Consider the following 21,589-nt stretch of genomic DNA (forward strand, 5'->3'; position numbering starts at 1 on the left):
CACTTGAAATTCATTGAGATTAGTGATGAACTAAATCATAAATCTTCTCATATACAAATGTACATTTAATTCAGAGCAAAGTGGCCCTAAGTGGGGAGTGAGGTGGGGGTGGGGTAAAATATCTGGAATTCTTAACTGCAAGGAAGGCATCAGCATTTAGAAAGACAACTGAGAATGAAAAGTTAACAGCATGGTAATATTATTATGGACAGTAAAGAGTATGAATTCTACAAATGTAATATATTGGTAGTATAGGACACATTTTCAGTATGGCTTGATATTCAGAAGTTTCTTAGGTACGCTGTATACATTTATAGAAAATTAGTGTTGATATTCTTAGTGTTCAAGAAAAAATATTGATAATGGAATTAAAGTTATTAAAATTAACCCACTTACACAGAAACAGTATCTCTAGACAATTGCACTCATGTATTGAATATCTGTATTTTTGGAGATTGCACTAAGTATACTCTCCATCTTGACACAATAACTTCCGACACTTCAGCAATTTAATTACAGTCGTTTGGGAAAATAAAGATGTAAACCTCCTTGCACTCTCATGCAATCTGTGAAAATCCGGTATAATTTCCTGCAAAGTGTCAACGTCGTGTGTATAGGTGGCAGGGAAGTCAGGCGCAGGAGAGTAAACGAAGTGTATATGGAGCCTTTTAATAAATGTCCATGACATGCTCCAAACACGAGAAATATACATACATCAAAATAAAATGGGTACGAGGACCCGTCGCACACCTATACACTAATAAAACAACACTTGACATAAAACAATCTCTGACAAACACATGAAGGGAAACAGAGGGTTAAATACACAACAGGTAATGAATGGGATTGACAACAGGTGTGTGGGAAGACAAGACAAAACCAATGGAAAATGAAAAATGGATCGATGATGGCTAGAAGACCGGTGAAGTCGACCGCCGAACACCGCCCGGACAAGGAGAGGTAACGACTTCGGCAGAAGTCGTGACACAAAGTTAAAGGGGATCCACAACACTACTATATTGAATACATTCCAAATCCATGTGCCAGTTGATGCCTAAGTATGTACTGATATGTGTGTATGTTTGTGACTGGTGGACGCTCCTGGTGTGAATGTGGTGTAGCGGAATGGCGGTGAAAACCCTTAAATTCAAACTTTAGAGGGAGGAAACTACATAGCTTCAGCGGGAGCCAAGGACCATAGTTAAAACTCCCATCTGATTCTGGTTCATTTGACGTGAGCAGTAGGACCTTGTTCAAAAGCCCAGCACAATACCTCATACAACCATTATGGGTGGTAACTGTAACACGTTACACTATACCACAGCTAAAGCCCGTTAAGGGTGATAGACTGTAACAAGGCTCAAGATAGAGGGCTGCAGCCCCGACAGAGATCATTATGGTGCGGTCAGTATATTTCATGCTGCGGTTGGGATGTCCAGCAGATTATTTAGAAATGGCTTTGTATGCATTTGCCTACCTATTTTATTAAGAACACATCTTTGTCGTATTATTCACTCTCTCAGAATTTGCTGCTTCAAGTGAAGTAGCCTACCTCTCCTAGTTGGGCATGCAAGATCAAGTGTGCCTAGTACACTGAGTTTACAAAACCTTAAGAACACCTGCACTTTCATTGACATATACTGACCAGGTGAAAGTCATGATCCCTTATTGATGTCACTTGTTAAATCCACTTCAATCAGTGTAGATGAAGGTGAGGAGACAGGTTAAGGAAGGATTTTTAAGCCTTGAGACATGGATTGTGTATGTGTGCCATTCAGAGGGTGAATGGGCAAGACAAAATATTTAAGTGCCTTTGAACGGGGTATGGTAGTAGGTGCCAGGCACACTGGTTTGTGTCAAGAACTGCAACACTGCTGGGTTTTTCACGCTCAACAGTTTCCTGTGTGTATTAAGAATAGTCCTCCATCCAAAGGACATCCAGCCAACTTGATAAAACATTGGGAGTCAACATGGGCCAGTATCCCTATGGAAAGCTATCGACACCTTGTAGAGTCCATGCCCGCAACAAACTGAGGCTGTTCTGAGGGCAAAAATTATATTGATCACCCATATTTGCCTCCATCAGAAAACTGTCCCACTCCTAAAATGTAGGCTATAAAACATGGCTCAAGAGAAAATGCAAGTCTCTCCAACTCAGCTCTCTAGCTTATTCGTCAATATAGCCCAGTACTGATAGCCTAATATAATGGGCCACATGAGAATTTTTGTAATCTAACCTACACTGAGTGTACAAAACATTAGGAAAACCTGCTCTTTCCACAACATAGAACAGGGGTATTCAACTCTTACCCTAAGAGGTCTAGAGCCTGCTGGTTTTCTGTTCTACCTGATAATTCATTGCACCCACCTGATGTGCCAGGTCTAAATCAGTCCCCGATTATAGGGGAACAATGAAAACAAGCAGTGGAACTGGCTTCGAGGTCCAGAGTGGACTTTGAGGGACATAGACTGACCAGGTGAATCCAGGTGAAAGCTATGATCCCTTATTGATGTCACTTGTTAAATCTACTTCAATCAGTGTAGATCACGTGTCAAACTCATTCCACAAATGGCTGAGCGTCTGCAGGTTTTCACTCCACCCTTGTTCTTGATTAACGAATTAAGGTCGCTAATTAGTAAGGAACTCCCCTCACCTGGTTGTCTGGGTCTTAATTGAAAGGAAAAAAACAAAAACCTGGAATGAGTTTGAAATTAGTTTGAAATGAGTTTGACACCACTGCAATAGCAACCCGTCATTCGGGGTAGGTAGGCCAGCGGAAAATACGGAGCGTAGGGCTCGGTAATGTTCTCTAGTTGGGCCGTGATTAGCTCAGTGTTCGGTTAGTCATGGCAACACTACATCGCCACAAAATCTACGGGGAGAGCTCAAATATTCATGCCCCTTGGGCGCTGCCATAGAGCTACATTAGAAGTGCCCATCCAAGAAGGCTCAAGGTCATTAGCCACAGATAAAATGACTGGACTGATCATGTCAACATCATACTTTCAAAATCTTAGCTAGCAAGCAGTCATCGTCATGAACCACGTCGACAATCTACTGGCAAATCCTTTTCAATATTTGTCATATGAAGGGAAATTATAAATAGAACATATCGGTGTTCATCCGTCATTGGACATAAACATTACACAACAAGTTGGAAATCGCAAATTCAACAACGAGTGGTTTGGAAGGAATCTGTGGCTATTTAAAAAAAATAATGCCCCATGGCTGGCAAGTGAGCTGCGTCATCACATACGCCTAAAATAACATTGGTAGACTGCGGTTGGGTTCGGGACCAGTTGCGGTAGGAGATGGGAGTTGGACAGAAAGCCAGCGGGTGTGGCCTACGGAGTGGATCAGCGGGAGGCGTTACTATAGACCAGATTTATTTCCAACCGGCCTTGGCAGGGAGTCCCATAGGATGGCACACAATTGGCCTAGCGTCGTCCGGGTTAGGGGAGGGTTTGGTCGGTGGTGCTTTACTTGGCTCATCACGCTCTAGCGACTCCTTGTGGTGGGCTGGGTGACTGCGGGCTTACCCCAGTTGCCAGTTGAACGGTGTTTCCTCTGACACATTGGTGCGGCAGGCTTCCAGGTCAAGCTGGCGGGTATAAAGGAGCGCGGTTAGGCGGGTCATGTTTCGGAGGTCATGTGACATGTCTGCTAAAATGTTTTATCTGGTTCTACAATAACAGATGGAACAGTACATGTTAGCTTTGATTCTATTCAAGTTAATAAAATCCAAATTATTATATGGAATGTCCACAGGCTTCATGATGGCAAAAAAAAGCATGGTTCTTGAACATTTAAAGAGATTGTCAGCCGATGTGGTTTTCCTGCAAGAGCTACCAGAGGAGAAATGTATTATTTAAAGAGAAGCTGGGTTGGAGAGGCCTGTGCTGCCACCTACTGTAGTAACAGCAGAGGTGTAGGCATTCTGATAAATATGAATACACCCTTTTCCCTTATATTTAATTTAATTTTACCTTAATTTCAGCACACGAACCAAGAAAGACCTTTTCTAATTTTGAATTATACCTTACATAGCAAAAAATACACATTGATTTCATTTTATATCCCCCCAGGGGCAAACCTGGTGTTTTTATATAGAATTCAAGCTATATTAGATCCACCCCAGACAGGAACTATTATTTTAGCAGGTGACCTAAATCAAGCATTCAGCAAGTTAGACAGACATAGCAATAAAAAAAGGGAAATGTAAGGAGTCTTCAAAGAGCCTCAACATTTTAATTCTACACATTTTATACAGGACACCTGGAGATTATTATTCCGAACTACATAAGACTACTCCTTTTTTTCTCATAGTAAGAAAACCTACTCAAGAATTGACTGCATTTTTATTTAAAAAGAACACAATTAACAAACATCTAAAATCCATGATATAGTGATATCAGATCTTTCTCCTGTATCATGCTTAATTACACCAACAGTAAATACACTTAGTGACAGAATATGGAGAATGAACAGAGCATATCTTCAAGACTTGAAATGTATTAAATAGGTAAATGAAAACATAAAGACCTTTACCATTACAAATGTAGACATGGAGGACAGAGAATAGCTGACCTCTGACATAATTTGGGATGTTTTTAAGGTGTACATTAGGGGAATGATAATATCATATTCAGCTAAAGTTAAATCTGAGTTTAAAATGAAAAAGAAATCACTATCTTAGAAAAAGCCCATAAAAATCTTTACAAGGAAAAGATGATAATACAATTTCTGAACTTAGGCAGGAATATTGCCTTTTACTTTTGAAGAGAGCCAACAACTACAGGTTAAACTCAAATAAAGCATACTATTTAATGGCAAATAAACCTTGCAAATCCTTTCGCAGACCTCACAAAACAAATACACACCAAACCAGTTATAAAAGATAAGGATACAAATGCTTTAATTAGAAATAGCAACGCAATTAATAACAATTTAAAAAGATTCTATGAAAATCTATATAAACCAGAATTGGACTGATCTTACAGCCTTCTTAGACTCAATAACCCCGAAGCAGATAAAAATCTTCATCACTAAACACGGAAATCACTCAAAAATAAATATTGGACACTGTTAAAACATTTGTGTGGAGAAAAGCACCATGGATGGACAGCTTTCCCATAGAATTATATTTAATATTATGTATCTCCCCTATTTACTCAAATGACAACACACGTCACTCAATTCAGTGCTGTGTAGATGGAAGGAATAACGGGGCATTATCTGTGTCATATTTGGATGATTGTTAAATTGTAAAAAAAAAAAAAGAAAAAAAAAAAAAGAATTCTAATAAATATATTTTACAAAAAATATATATTATCAAAATACTCTAAAATATCAGGATATAAAAGTTACGTGAAAAAAACTGAAATAATTGCAATAAGAAAAATTAAATGACTCATGATCTACAGCAATCCTTTAAGTAGACCACAACAAATATTAAATACTTAGAATGCTTGATAAGTGACAACAAATATATAAAGATAACTTTATCCCGTTACTCAACAACATGAAAACAGATCTAACTAAATGAAACAACCTCCCCATAAATCATTCAGGTAAATCTTGTGTATCTTTTGAACCTCATTAGAATGGCATTTCTCCAAAGGTTAATATATTTATTTTCAGTAATACCAATTAACCCACTGAAAACATGCTTTAAAAAAGTATACCCTGCCATAACAGATTTCATATGGAAAAATAAAACTCATAGAACAAATAGGAAAGTTCATGTTCTTAAACATGGTACATGTTCTTAAATCTGAGGGTGATTTTAACCTTCCAGATTTGGAATTGTATCAACTCGCCACCCAAGGCTTTTACTAGCGACATATTGTTAAATGCACTAAAGAGGAAAAATGGGTACATAATGAAGAGACACAAGGTCATCCTTAGAATCTTTTCACGTGTCGGTTTTCAAAGGATGAAGCTAAGAACATTAACAACTTCATAATTAAGAACACTATAACAACATTGAAGAAAATGTCATGGATTCTATAAGAACCAATATCACTGATGAATTGGCCCACATGGAAAAATGAAGAAATAGAAACCGTAACGTGGTAATAGGATGTACAGTTGAAGTCGGAAGTTTACATACACCTTAGCCAAATATATTTAAACTCAGTTTTTCACAATTCCTGAAATTTAATACTAAGAAAAATGATCTGTCTTAGGTCAGTTAGGATCACCACTTCATTTTAAGAATGTGAAATGTCAGAATAATAGTAGAGAGAGTGATTTATTTCAGCTTTTATTTCTTTCACCACATTCTCAGTGTGTCAGAAGTTTACATACACTCAATTAGTATTTGGTAGCATTGCCTTTAAATTGTTTAACTTGGGTCAAATGTTTCGGGTAGCCTTCCACAAGATTCCCACAATAAGTTGGGTGAATTTTGGCCCATTCCTTCTGACAGAGCTGGTATAACTGAGTCAGGTTTGTAGGCCTCCTTGCTCGCACACGCTTTTTCAGTTCTGCCCACAAATTTTCTATGGGATTGAGGTCAGGGCTTTGTGATGGCCACTCCAATACCTTGTTGTCCTTAAGCCATTTTGCCACAACTTTGGAAGTATGCTTGGGGTCATTGTCCATTTGGAAGACCCATTTGTGACCAAGCTTTAACTTCCTAACTGATGTCTTCAGATGTTGCTTCAATATATACACATCATTTTCCTTTCTCATGATGCCATCTATTTTGTGAAGTGCACCACAGTCCCTCCTGCAGCAAAGCACACCCACAACATGATGCTGCCACCCCGTGCTTCACGGTTGGGATGGTGTTCTTCGGCTTGCAAGCCTCCCCCTTTTTCCTCCAAACATAACGATGGTCATTATTGCCAAACAGTTCTATTTTTGTTTCATCAGACCAGAGGACAGTTCTCCAAAAGTACAACCTTTGTCCCCATGTGCAGTTGCAAACCTTAGTCTGGCTTTTTTATGGCGGGTTTGGAGCAGTGGCTTCTTCCTTGCTGAGCGGCCTTTCAGGTTGTCGATATAGGACTCGTTTTACTCTGGATATAGATACTTTTGTACAGGTTTCCTTTCCCCATGATGTTAAGCAAAGAGGCACTGAGTTTTAAGATAGGCCTTGAAATACATCCACAGGTACACCTCCAATTAACTCAAATAATGTCAATTAGCCTATCAGAAGCTTCTAAAGCCATGACATCATTTTCTGGAATTTTCCAAGCTGTTTAAAGGCACACAGTGAATTATAAGTGAAATAATCGGTCTGTAAACATTTGTTGGAAAAATGACTTGTGTCATGCACAAAGTAGATGTCCTAACCGACCTACTAAAACTATAGTTTGCTAACAAGAAATTTGTGGAGTGGTTGAAAAACAAGTTTTAATGACTCCAACTTAAGTGTATGTAAACTTCCGACTTCAACTGTACAATAATTTCCATGACAGAATTTAAAAGACATTTTGGACTGATCAATGTAGACATTTTCAAATATATTGTCCTTGTGATGAACTTGTCTGTTAATGTTATGCATTACCTCATGTTTTATGTTTTGTGTGGACCCCAGAAAGAGTAGCTGCTGCATTAGCAGTAGATAATGGGGATCCTAATAAAATATCAAATACCAGTCTGAGAAAGCAGTGGGTATGCAAGAAAAGGGTGTTTGGAACAATGAAGCCCAACCATTGAGACACATTGCACTCTGAAAACCCTTTACTTTGTCCATTGTGAAATGTCATGATCAACAAGACAAAGCATGGAATTTAAATTTCATCACTGCAGTGAAAAGCATAAAACATGAGCAAAAGTTTTTTCTACATTTTTATTTTGGTTAAAATAAAACATACCAGAAAACAGTAAAGAGTGACAGATTGCTTAATATTGCTGAGTATAGAAAAAGCAAGTAATTCAATACACTTTCAAATATAATTCAAAGTGGCCAACAATATATTCCCTTTAAAGCCGTTAAAGGTTTGTGTTCCAGTAAACGCAGAACCATAAGTGAAAATCAGAACAGCAATATATATTTTTCTAAATGATTCCAAATAGAGGATGTCATATCAAACCACAGCCGCAGTTCAAGTAACACTAAACTGCATTTTTTTTTAAAACATTCAGATAATCAGACATATTGCATTGTTTTTTGAGTTCATGTGTCAAACATTTTCATCTCTTTTTATGTTTTTTAAATAAAAGCCTGTTAGGAGAGTAGACTCTGCATTCTTCTTCCTTGACATGGAGGAAAGGCACAAATGTTTCAACAGCATCTGGGAAGCATCAATTTACAATACATAGAAAAACAGATCCCTAACATATACTGCTAACGAACGTACTTTCTTTGAAAAGCTTGTCAATACAAATGAAAGAAAGACTGAGGGCTAGAGGAGTGATACGCACTAACCATGCGCAGACTTCAGTCTCTTGGAAAAACATGTGGAATGTTACACATTTTCAGATTAGATGACTCAGAAAAAGGTAACTGTATGTCTAGAGCTAGATGTCAAGTCTATGTGACAAGGCCTTGGAAAATCGCTATAGAAATCTTAGTCAACATAATCATATTATTATCATCACAAATTACCATATGACCGTCTAAGAAATATACTGCATAGCCCAGTACGTTTCTGCAACACACACAGCATGCAGTGTTTCAGAGATTAGTGCCAAACGTTAAAGCTATAATTTCATTGACTATAAAAAAATATATATAATGCACCCGTATAAAGACTTAAATCTATGATCATTCTGTGAAAGGTGGCCTGCTTTGGCTGACTAGCTGCAGCAGCTTTTGCTTTACTTCTATATTTATTTTGTTCATTGTAAGTTCAGTTACATACCGGCTGTATAGCCATTCAACAGACAAAAGCTTTTTAAAAATGCATAGACAACAGGAAAAGGTGCAACAAACATGTTTTGAAAGTTCACAAATATTTTAAAAAATGTAAGATACAGTAAATATATATTTTTTGTTTTAAGAGGTTATCAAATATTTTTTTTTAAATCACAAACTATGTGCCTTATATATTTAATAAAATATCCCTTTGGTACATTTTTGTTAGACAAACATGAGATCTGTAAAATGCATTCACTTATGTACTTTAAACTATAGAAATCCTGATTTTCAACTCAGTTAAAAAAATACCTAAATTCAATAAAGCACCTGTTATGTAGTTCATGCCAATTTCACAAAATAGACAAGAACCTTCCCACAAAAGTTACAAAGTGCACAAAGTATATACTCTACAATGAAGCAATAATATACTGTACTTAACTAAACCACCACTCTATTTCCTCTTTAATGTCTGTGCAGGGAAATCTTGGTTGAGTTGAGGCTTGCAAGAAAAATATTTTTTTTATTTTTTTTAATCAAATGTCCATATCCTAATTTTACTATGTTCCATTTTAAAATGATTGCATTTATCATTGATGGTGTGCTGAAAAGGGGGGGGGGGGTTCTAAGTTCAGGGACCAATATTAACTTGGTAAGGGAGGAAAGGGTAGCCATTTATTTTGGACTGATTCAGATCAAAGTCATTTTTTGTGAAACCATTGGCTGTTTGTTTTAAAGCAGAGTCCAGTGCCATATGCAGTGTTCTAGCTCTTATTTTCCAGTGCTCCTCCTTCTTTCCCCAACCCTCTCATTACCCAACTCCCTGGTCTCTCTCTACTAGTTTGACCCCAGTATGTCCCTGCTACAAGTCCTCCTCCATACTGAAGCTGCTCCTACGACTGCTGGTCTTTGAGGCACCTGGTGACACGAAAAACAGTGGGTCCACCCTCTCTGGGGACAGTGTGTACCCCTCGTCCATGATGATGTCCCCTAACCCCACGTCTAGGTACAGCCCAGCATTGGAGGGATCATCCAGCTCGGTGAAGCTGACACTGCCCAGATCCAGGGGGCTGCTTATGGTCACAACAACAGGGGAGTCAGAGGAAGGTGGGGAGGAGGTAAGGACAGGCTGCGCCATGGCTGCCGCCCCCAGGCTGAGAAAGGTTTGGGAGCAGGCCTCTCCAGAGCTGGGCCCCAGTTTATGGTCTCCCTGCTGAAGGTGCTGCTGCTGAAGGAGGGAGGGGTCTGAACTCAGGCCAGGGGACATCAGGCCATGGAGCTGAGCCTGCATCTCCAACTCCTTCACATAAGAACAAAAAAATAATAATCTCTAAATATATTGTATGATAACATTTCTAGATTTTTTTCTCCTTATAGTCATGATAACTATAGTACCTTCAGAAAGTATTCACACCCCTCGACTTTTTCCATATTTTGTTGTTACAAAGTTGGATTTATATAGATTTAATTCAATTATTTTGCCAACGATCTACACAAAATACTCTGTCAAAGTGGAAGAAACATTTTTACATTTGTAAAAATAAAAATATAAAAAATAAAATATATAAACTCAGTGACCAGTTTATTAGGTACACCCATCTAGTACCAGGTTGGACCCTTTGCCTCCAAAACAGCCTGAATTCGTCAGGGCATGACATTCAATCTTTGCTCAATTGGTATCAAGGGACCTGAAGTGTGCCAGGAAAACATTCCCCACACCAGTACACCACAAGCCTGTCCCGTTGACACCAGGCAGGATGGGTCCATGGACTAATACTGTTGACGCCAAATCCTGACTATCCGCATGACGCAACAGGAACCGGCATTCGTTGGACCAGGCAATGTTTTCCACTCCTCAATTGTCCAGTGTTGGTGATCGCATGCCCACTGGAGCCACTTCTTCTTGTTTTTAGCTGATAGGAGTGTAACCCGATGTGGTCGTCTGCTGCAATAGCCCATCCGTGACAACGATCAACGAGTTGTGCGTTCCAAGATGCGTTCTGCACACCACTGTTGTACTGCGCCGTTATTTGTCTGTTTGTGGCCCCCCTGTTAGCTTGCACGATTCTTGTCATTGTTCTCCAACTTCTCTCATCAACAATATGTTTTCTCCCACAGGACTGCAGCTGACTGGATGTTTTTTTTGTTTGTCGCACCATTCTCGGTAAACCCTAGACACTGTCGTGTGTGAAAAACCCAGGAGGGTAGCTGTTTCTGAGATACTGGATCCGGCGTGCATGGCACCGACGATCATACCACGCTTAGTCGCTTAGATCACTAGTTTTGCCCATTCTAACAATCAATCGAACAGTAAATGAATGCTTCGATGCCTATCTGCCTGCGTTATATGGCAAGCTAACTCACGGTATCTAGGAGCGATCGCTTTCTGTGAATGGCGTGGATTGAAAAAGTGTGATTAAAATATTTTTTTAAAGAATCACCGTTGGCAGTGATTACAGATGTGAGTCTTTCTGGGTAAGTCTAAGAGCTTTGCACAACTGAATTGCACATTATCCTTTTTATAATTCTTCAAGCTAGTTGGTTGTTGATCATTGCTGCTTAACAGCTATTTTCAAGGCATGCCATAGATTTTCAAGCCGCTTTTAGTCAAAACTGTAACTAGGCCACTCAGGAACATTCAATGTTGTCTTGGTAAGCAACTCCAGGGTAGATTTGGTGAATGTCTCCCAGTGTCTGTTGGAAAGCAGACTGAACCAGGTTTTCCTCTAGGATTTTGCCTGTGCTCAGCTTTATTCCGTTTCTTCTTATTCTAACAAACGTCCTTGCCGATGGCAAGCACACCCATAACATGATGCAGCCACCACCATGCTTGAAAATATGAAGAGTGGTTCTGCGTGATTTATTGTGTTGGATTTGCCACAAACATAACGCTTTATATTCAGGACATAAAGTTAATTTATTTTAGAGCCTTATTGCAAACATGATGCTTGTTTTGGAATATTTTTATTCTGAACATTTTTATTCTTCTTTTCACTCTGTCAATTAGGTTAGTATTGTGGAGTAACAACGTTGTTGATCCATCCTCAGTTCTATCACAGCCATTAAACTTTGTAATGGTTTTAAAGTCACCATTGGCTTCATGGTGAAACCACTGAGCGATTTCCTTCCTCTCCAGCAACTGAGTTAGGAAGGACATCTGTATCTTTGTTGTGACTGGGTGTAATGATATACCATCCAAAGTGTAATTAATAACTTCACCTTTCTCAAAGGGATAATCAATGTCTGCCTTTTTTATTTTTACCCATCCACCAATAGGTGCCCTTCTTTGTGAGGCATTGGAAAATCTCCCTGGTCTTTGTGTTTGAAATACAATGCTCGATTGAGGGACCTTACAGATAATTGTATGTGTGGGGTACAGAGATGAGGTAGTCATTCAGAAATCATGTTAAACACTATTATTGCACAGAGTGAGTCCATGCAACTTATTATGTGACTTGTTCAGCAAATTTGTTGCCATAACAAAGGGGTTGAATAATTATTGACTCAAGACATTTCAGCTTTTCATTTTTAATTAATTAGTTAATTTTGAAAAACATAATTCCACTTTGACATTATGGGGTATTGTGTGTAGGCCAGTGACATACAATCTAAATGTAATCCATTTTAAATTCAGGCTGTAACAACAAAATGTGGAAAAAGTCAAGAGGTGTGAATGCTTTCTGAAGGCACTGTATGTCCAATAACTGACCTGGATGCGCAGCATCAAGCTGTGGTTAGCATGTTCCAGCTTCTTCTGACGCATCTCTACCTCCTTGGCTCTCTGCTGCTCCTTCTGCAGCTTCCTGATGTAGTCCACCGAGGCCTTCAGAATGGTGCCCTTATTCCAGCGCGTCTCCCTACAGCCATGAGAAAAAGAGAGAAGGTTGTTAGAGAGGAATATCAAATCTGATACAAATGTAATATTGCTTTTCATTCCCAAAATGTAAAATCTGATTGAGATTTAATTTGTGTCAATACCACCACTGATCAAGTCATCCAAAGTAAAATGCCCTGAATAAGAGAAGAATAACGACACAAACTCACGGGTCACTTGACTTGGGTATTATGGCCCCCAGCTCCGTTATGCGGTCATTGATGTTAAACCTCCGCCTCCTCTCAACTGTCAAAAGAAACAATGGGGAAAGAGATTTAGAAATGAAACTCACTGCCACTCCAAGAGGAACAAGAGCTGTCTAGCATCATAGAGGGTAAAGAACAATACAGAAGTGAACAAAAATAAAAAAGGTATGACTCACTGAGGTTATGGTTGTCCTTCTTCTGTCTCTCTTTCACCAGCACTTTGGTATCTGCATATTGAACATAACATATACTTTAGAGGTGCTGCTGTGCAATCTAAAAATCCATTTTTACAATTTACAATTTAACAAAATGGAAAGTTACATAGGACATAACATAAGAAGTTTATAATCCCCCCCAAAAACCTTCTTATCTCCAGAGCTATATAAAATAAGGAGGAACTGGACAGTGAGGATCATGGACCTAGTACAGGAGGAAAGGAACAAGGCCATACCAGAGTATTCCCTTTTAATATTGGTCAGATCCGCAGGGCAGGAGTTGCTGACAGTGAGGGTAGGTGCTGCCATTCCAGGACTATGGTATATATCCAGGAGGTTCCCAGGGAGCTGTAAGAGGCAAGGGAAACCGCTGCATTAACATCAAAGCAAGCAAAGTTTAACACTGACAACCTGGACAAGCTTCCAGGAGAAACTAATGAAACATAAAAATTCAACTCAATATATTTTCTATTGTCCTACATTTTCTTGTTCTACATGTATCAGAATACTCATTTAACTGTCATAACTTTCAAAACAGTCTGTCTCGTAGCCTCGTAGCATACTGTACTATATTTGACCTTCAATGATTGTACACAAGGATACTAAATTGCCATACGACAGGTTGGCTGGCTTATATGGAATATAATTTCAAGCAAGTCATCACAATTTATTATAAGCCTAATACCTTGTTGAACCTTCAATTAAGGAAAAGTTATCCAAAAGCATTAACGCATTTGAAACAAATCTGACATGTGTTGCGGTAGGCTATAAATCCTTATAAATGTGAGAAATATTGCCAAATGTCTATTCCCCCTTTTTTAAATGTTCAACCTAAAATGACAGCCAAATCTAACTGCCTGTAGCGCCGGCCATGAAGCAAGGATATGCATATTCTAGGTACCACTTGAAAGGAAACACTTTGAAGTTTGTGAAAATGTGAAAGGAATGTAGGAGAATAACACATTAGATCTGGTAAAAGATAATACAAAGAAAAAAACATTTTTTTTGTACCATCATCTTTGAAATGCAAGAGAATGTATTATTCCAGCACAGGTGCAATTTAGATTTTGGCCACTAGATGGCAGCAGTGTGTGTGCAAAGTTTTAGACTGATCCAAGGAACCATTGCATTTATGTTCAAAATGTGGTATCAAGACTGCCCAAATGTGCCTAATTTGTTAATTAATAACTTTTCATGTTCAAAACAGTGCACTCTCCTAAAACAATAGCATTGTATTATTTCACTGTAATAGCTACTGTAAATTGCACAGTGCCGTTAGATTAACAAGAATTTAAGCTTTCTGCCAATATCAGATATGTCTATGTCCTGGGAAATGTTCTTGTTACTTACAACGTCATGCTAATTGCATTAGCCTACATTAGCTCAACCGTTCCACAGGGGACCCACCCATCCTGAAGAAGTTTTAACAAGGCCACTCTGCCATGTGCTGCCGAACAACCCGATTGATTTACCTCAATGTTCTTTCTTTTCTTTTCATGCTCCTGAAGCAAAACCAAAATCCCAATTTTCTGATGCGGGACGTAATCTCTTCAATCTTTCCCTCTAACAACTCAACTGTTAAAAATGTATTTTGAGCACCCTCTGAATTGTTCACCATTCCAATTTCACATACTGCCATGCCCTGCATGCCTTGTCCTCCTCTCCCATTTCTCCTGGTTGCTACCCCACCCAGACAACACTGGCCTGACGAGTCTTAGTTAAGTTCCAGAAGAGTATGTTTACTCCTACAGCACCACTGAATTCCAGTTTGAGAAATTCAAACAAGACAAAACAGATATAGCAAGATAATTCCAAAAATGATAGGCTAGTTGTTAATTGAATGTCACTGCATAATTGTCACTAATTTGACAGATCCATACATTTGTCCATACTTGTGTTTTCGGATTAGCCCAATTGCAATTGACAAATACACATTTCCAGATTTCCACATACTGTACTAGGCAGCTGTAGACCCAAGTCAATTAACGTCATGAAGTCATCATTGAAACTTGATTCAAGGCTGATGATGTCGTCAATTACGCCATCTATCTGGAAAGACACACAGACACGCAACTTAGCTTTACATTAATAGAACAGCTAATAAAATATTTTTTAATGTGGAAAGTTAAAGGACAGCTTGAATTTAACTGTATTACATTACTTACTTACTTGAAATGTATTTATACACTGCTCAAAAAAATAAAGGGAACACTTAAACAACACAATGTAACTCCAAGTCAATCACACTTCTGTGAAATCAAACTGTCCACTTAGGAAGCAACACTGATTGACAATAAATTTCACATGCTGTTGTGCAAATGGAATAGACAACAGGTGGAAATTATAGGCAATTAGCAAGACACCCCCAATAAAGGAGTGGTTCTGCAGGTGGTGACCACAGAACACTTCTCAGTTCCTATGCTTCCTGGCTGATGTTTTGGTAACTTTTGAATGTTGGCGGTGCTTTCACTCTAGTGGTAGCATGAGACGGAGTCTACAACCCACACAAGCGGCTCAGGTAGTGCAGCTCATCCAGGATGGCACATCAATGCGAGCTGTGGCAAGAAGGTTTGCTGTGTCTGTCAGCGTAGTGTCCAGAGCATGGAGACGCTACCAGGAGACAGGCCAGTACATCAGGAGATGTGGAGGAGGCCGTAGGAGGGCAACAACCCATCAGCAGGACCGCTACCTCCGCCTTTGTGCAAGGAGGAGCAGGAGGAGCACTGCCAGAGCCCTGCAAAATGACCTCCAGCAGACCACAAATGTGCATGTGTCTGCTCAAACGGTCAGAAACAGACTCCGTGAGGGTGGTATGAGGTCCCGACGTCCACAGGTGGGGGTTGTGCTTACAGCCCAAAACCGTGCAGGACGTTTGGCATTTGCCAGAGAACACCAAGATTGGCAAATTCGCCACTGGCGCCCTGTGCTCTTCACAGATGAAAGCAGGTTCACACTGAGCACATGTGACAGACGTGACAGAGTCTGGAGACGCCGTGGAGAACGTTCTGCTGCCTGCAACATCCTCCAGCATGACCGGTTTGGCGGTGGGTCAGTCATGGTGTGGGGTGGCATTTCTTTGGGGGGCCGCACAGCACACCTCCATGTGCTCGCCAGAGGTAGCCTGACTGCTATTAGGTACCGAGATGAGATCCTCAGACCCCTTGTGAAACCATATGCTGTTGCGGTTGGCCCTGGGTTCCTCCTAATGCAAGACAATGCTAGACCTCATGTGGCTGGAGTGTGTCAGCAGTTCCTGCAAGAGGAATGCATTGATGCTATGGACTGGCCCGCCCGTTCCCCAGACCTGAATCCAATTGAGCACATCTGGGACATCATGTCTCGCTCCATCCACCAACGCCACGTTGCACCACAGACTGTCCAGGAGTTGGCGGATGCTTTAGTCCAGGTCTGGGAGGAGATCCCTCAGGAGACCATCCGCCACCTCATTAGGAACATGCCCAGGCATTGTAGGGAGGTCATACAGGCACGTGGAGGCCACACACACTACTGAGCCTCATTTTGACTTGTTTTAAGGACATTACATCAAAGTTGGATCAGCCTGTAGTGTGGTTTTCCACTTTAATTTTAAGTGTGACTCCAAATCCAGACCTCCATGGGTTGATAAATTTGATTTCCATTGATAATTTTTGTGTGATTTTGTTGTCAGCACATTCAACTATGTAAAGAAAAAAGTATTTAATAAGAATATTTCATTCATTCAGATCTAGGATGTGTTATTTTAGTGTTCCCTTTATTTTTTTGAGCAGTGTATATAGAAGGTACAATGACACAAAGTAAGTAATTATCTTGCCCTAATGAAGAATGATTTCAAAAGAAAAGGCATGCGTCTAAGAGAGGTGCAGATATCATTAAGCTGCCAGTGTAGTATTTAACAGCAGACTGTGCAACTAAGCCAACAATGGCAACATGACAAGAGGCATTACAGAACAAACAAAAAAGTAATTAAGTGATCAGTAGGTTAGGCCTTCAACCTTAACTTTCATGGAAAATATGTCTGGGAATAGACAATGAGAAGCCGTTCAATTGTGAGCTTTATCCATGGACTTCCCATAGCTTTATTCCACTTAGACTAAACAAAACGTCTGTAAATTGTGGGAGTTCAGATTTGTAACTAATTTGATGCCTGCCGCAAAAGGCAGTAGGTCCATACAAACTTTAGCATGATACCATCCCACTTAAGACATCAAGCCAATGTGAGTGGTGTATTGCAGTATAATGCGGTCTTCAGTCATACCACATACCTCCTCTTTGTTGGATCCCAGGTTGAGTAAAGCCATTGGGCTGTTTGGAGCACTGAGGGCTGTGGGAGCCATCTCAGGGGCAGAGCTAGACAGTGGCAAGGGAGATACACCTAGGATTTGAGGTGCCACCTTATTGCCGAGGGTGGTGGAGAGATACTCCTTCACCTGCTGCCTCTGAGACTGCTGGATGTGATACTTGGTGGGGTTCTCCAGATGGGTCTGCACCTAACAGATTTAAAGAACATGTCAGTCAAACAGCCAACTAAGAATGCAACTTGTAACATACCAATTTAATATGGAGGTTATAAGCTACCATTTCATGGTGTGGAATGCCATGCAAGTGTAGTTCCTCTGGAGAGAAGCCATTAGAAGTGGAGTCTCACCTTCAACACCTCCACGGGCACCTGTGCGGGTGGAGGGCGAGCAGCCATTGGGGGCAGAGTGACATAGATGGCAGGGGTGGAGTCAGTTGCCCTGAGCTGAGCCACAGAGTCCTGCTGCTGGGCCTCCCGTCTCTCTTGTTCCTGGGCTTGTTCCCGCATCAGCTGCTGCCGAAGCAGCACACGCGACGACATGGCTCAGTTGGGTTGTACGCCTCCATTCAAACAGGAGAGGGAAGAGAGAGGTAAGAATATATACATGTACGATATGCTCTGGCTTTTATATGGCTTGGCTGCATAGGCCTTCTTCATCCTCAGATAGCAAGCCCTGGAAGTCAGACTACTGAACAAGATTATATTTCCAACACCCAGATGAACCAGCAGAATAAATTGAAATGGGATTTTGTTCAACATTCTCACTTGCTGGGCTCCTTTCATTGATCCTGCGTTGTGGTATAACTACCCCTCTGTGTAGGTAATGCAGTCATTGGTGCAGGGTCTCATATGGTTAGTTTGCTTACTCTAGTTCTTCCTGACCAATGACTTAACTTATGGGCCTTACTTCCGTCAACCCCTTTTGGCTCCAGATACATGTCCCCAGAGCTGTGGTATTCAAACTTGTTCAGTGGGGACCCCATTTTTTTCCAGTCAGTTTCTGGGGACAGCATTTTTTCCACCCCAAATCTAATGACACATCAACAAATAACCTTCAATTCATTACATGTTAATCAAAGAAACCAATAAATACATAACATTTTATTTTTCAAATTATCTTTCTCAAAAACGTTTGTATATTGTCCCATTAAATAATCTGTCCTCTTAATTTTGTTACAAAAATATATATATTTTACGTCCCCTCTGAAGTTCCCCGCGATCACGACTTTGAATACCACTGCCCCAGAAGCAAAAGGTCAAAACAGCCATGCCAATAACTTAGAGTATGGATATACTGACAAGATACACGTCTCTCCGCCCTAACAACGGGAAACGTTGTCCACACAGCTGCGCGGTGGGCTGTCTAGTTCTTAAGATTAGTGGATACATCTCATTGTAATACTTTAAAAAAATATTCGATGAGGGTTGTTGGCGTCAACCGCCGGTATTCAATGGCGAGAGAAGACACTATGCTACTATCCTCATGACATCAATATGCCTCGCCATCTCCGATAAACGTTTTTTCCTCAAAGTTGCATATATCAGCACACTCGTAACAACTTAAACATTACAAAACTTTTATTCGATCAAATAAACCTCACGTAACAAATAAGCCATTTATTTTTTGTTGACCAAATTCGACACCCATTGACCTCCATACAAAAACAACTTCCTTGGTGGGCGAAAGGAGGGAGACAGATTTTCCGACCAGTTGGGCCTCTCGCTTCCTCTCTGCTGTTTACCAACATGTTGAGTCCAGTTCAAGAATTTAACGATCTGTATTGGAAAGCTCTTGCATTGACTGAATTTAAATGGAATTCACCCCAACTGTTAATCAGATTAAAGCCTGTACATTTCAGTTTGCTTACTCCTTTTCTATTAAAGGCAGTGGATAGCTAGACCATAACGACGTTGGCTGGCTAGCTAGCTAGCTAAAGTTACACAATAATGACGACTTATGTAAAGATGTGTGGACATATTAGCTTGTTAGCTAACTGCTAACGTTACGGAGAAAACAGCTACGCTTCCAAAGTGTTCGACAACAAACAAGACAAGTTGGATCAGTGTGGCCACTATAATACAATTGTGTTACCACTTCAACACTTTTATAAACAAGACAAAAACATACCTTTACTTCAGTTCAAATAATTCAGAATGAGGCACCTGTGTGTGAGCAGCATTAGCCAACGTTAGCAGGGAGTTTTTTTTGGAGGGGGGGCAGGAAGTTGTCAAACTTGACAATTAGTTTGTCAAAATAACAACTGGAGAATTCGTGTTCCCTGTCATGTCTGCATTTAGCGTGACATTTCGAATTCTGGCGAGCTAGATACAGTATCTAACTAATAATGTGCCAATTGCGGAAAATGCCAGCAACTAGTAGTGGTGGGGAGTCGCTTCAATAACAATCGATTCCTCGAGTTCTTGCCCGTCTACTCCCATTTCCCGGTGTCAAGCTTCAATCGACTCCTAAGATTCAGTATTTTTTGCAACGACTTCACTATTTTCCGTAATCTCCTTCGAAAACCCAAGCTCTCGAATCTTTCACAGCAAATACAGGGAGATGGGAGGGGCACAGACTGGGATGTCGGACACTAATAAAATAGTGTTGGTCACATACACGTTATTGGCAGATGTTATTGCGGGTGTAGCGAAATGCTTGTGCTTCTAGCACCGACAATGCAGTAATATCTAACAAATTACACGACAATTTACCCAATACACACAAATGTAAGTAGGAATGAATTAAGACTATATACACATAAGGTCAAGCGATATCAGAGCAGAACGGACTAAGATACCGTAGAATAGTATAGAATACAGTATGTACATATGAGATGAGTAATACCAGATATGTAAACATTACTAAAGTAAAGTAGGGGTTATCAATGAGTAGGCTGAGCTATTTGACACGCAACAGACCAAACACACACTAGCGTTTTTTATAGCGAAGAGAAAGAGGAGCAGGCGAGGGATCAGAACCGTGCGCATAGGCTATATCTTTGTAGTCTGGTAATCTAGCAATGCCTCGTAAATTCAACTAAAGTATAATAGGTTATCAATGAGTATGGTTAAGCTATTCTTCATAGTGCCAGTGAATTGAAGTTGAACATTGCCAAATGCATCAGTTTAATATAGTGTAGGATGCCACCCTTCCAACAAGTCAGTTCGTGAAATTTCTGCCCTGCTAGAACTGCTCCAGTCAACTGTAAGTGCTGTTATTGTGAAGTGGAAATCTCTAGGAGCAACAACAGCTCAGCCATGAAGCGGTAGGCCACACAATACCTGCTAGGAGCTTATTGAAATGGGTTTCCATGGCCAAGCAGCCGCACAGAAGCCTAAGATCAACATGCGCAATGGCAACCATCGGCTGGAGTGTAAGGCTTCCCGCCATTGGACTCTACCTGCCCCAATGCATAGTACCAACTGAAAAGTTTGGTGGAGGAAGTGAATACCGGAACAATATTTCTAACAATGTGGGATATGGTCAATGGGAAACTATGGAAAAAATAATGTAATATTGGTTTTCATATTATGATGTCATTAAACACTGTATGGATGAAATACTGTAACTTGGAAAGTACATCCCCTTTATCAAGTTTCCATCCAATACGTTCTGCATATGAAAATAATGAAAGTATTTTTGTTACGATCAGATGGGATTTTAGGAAGTATAAGAGAAACTCTCTCCGATAAAAACTGTAGCCACAGCCCAAGTGAGGTCGGAGAGCATGTCAGGCGGACGGAGCCATCCCCTTTAGCCAGATTGCATAAAAAGCCTTGGTAACGAAATTAACATTAGACCAGGAAACGAGGCATTAGCTACATGTTTGAAATGGTTGAAACTTTAAACCTCAACACAAGGTGAAGAAATAAACTCACCTTCCTTTAGACCAGAGAGACGAAGAGCTGCAGCTCATGTCCATAGTGGTCTGAATCCTTAACCCTGAATAGTCCACGAGGGAGAAAGGACAAACTCCCCTCTCAGACAATCACTGGTACAGCTGATTAGCTGTCCTGAGTCAAATATCTTGAACTCTTCAAACCATCCCATCCTACTACGAGTCTCAAATCAACCCACTGGAATCATTGGCACGGCTGGCTTATCTTCAAATAAGCAGCTTCAGAAGGGAATGGAAGAGTGAACTCTGTAGTTCTGTTCAGGACAAAGACACCCATACGTAAATACA

At 40.2% G+C, this 21,589-nt stretch overlaps 1 protein-coding gene across 3 annotated transcripts; it reads right to left on the reverse strand.

The window, feature by feature from the left end:
* Positions 1-4,345: 4,345 nt before the first annotated feature.
* LOC129815039 (transcription factor E3-like) lies at positions 4,346-19,958 on the reverse strand. Of its 3 annotated transcripts, none has more exons than XM_055868334.1 (9): positions 19,531-19,958; positions 17,751-17,962; positions 17,368-17,592; positions 15,059-15,154; positions 13,342-13,453; positions 13,067-13,117; positions 12,855-12,930; positions 12,520-12,667; positions 4,346-10,110 (listed from the first exon to the last, which is right to left on the reverse strand). In XM_055868334.1, exons 2-9 carry the CDS (start codon positions 17,940-17,942, stop codon positions 9,673-9,675), a joined length of 1,338 nt encoding a protein of 445 aa, XP_055724309.1. In that variant the 5' UTR covers positions 17,943-17,962; positions 19,531-19,958; the 3' UTR covers positions 4,346-9,672. The 3 variants fall into 3 exon arrangements, with proteins under 3 accessions (XP_055724309.1, XP_055724310.1, XP_055724311.1); XM_055868335.1 differs by having other exon boundaries at positions 17,751-18,431; XM_055868336.1 differs by lacking the exon at positions 19,531-19,958 and adding an exon at positions 18,310-19,524.
* Positions 19,959-21,589: the final 1,631 nt, after the last annotated feature.

Source organism: Salvelinus fontinalis, chromosome 18, assembly GCF_029448725.1.
Source record: "Salvelinus fontinalis isolate EN_2023a chromosome 18, ASM2944872v1, whole genome shotgun sequence".
Taxonomy (NCBI): Eukaryota; Metazoa; Chordata; class Actinopteri; order Salmoniformes; family Salmonidae; genus Salvelinus; species Salvelinus fontinalis.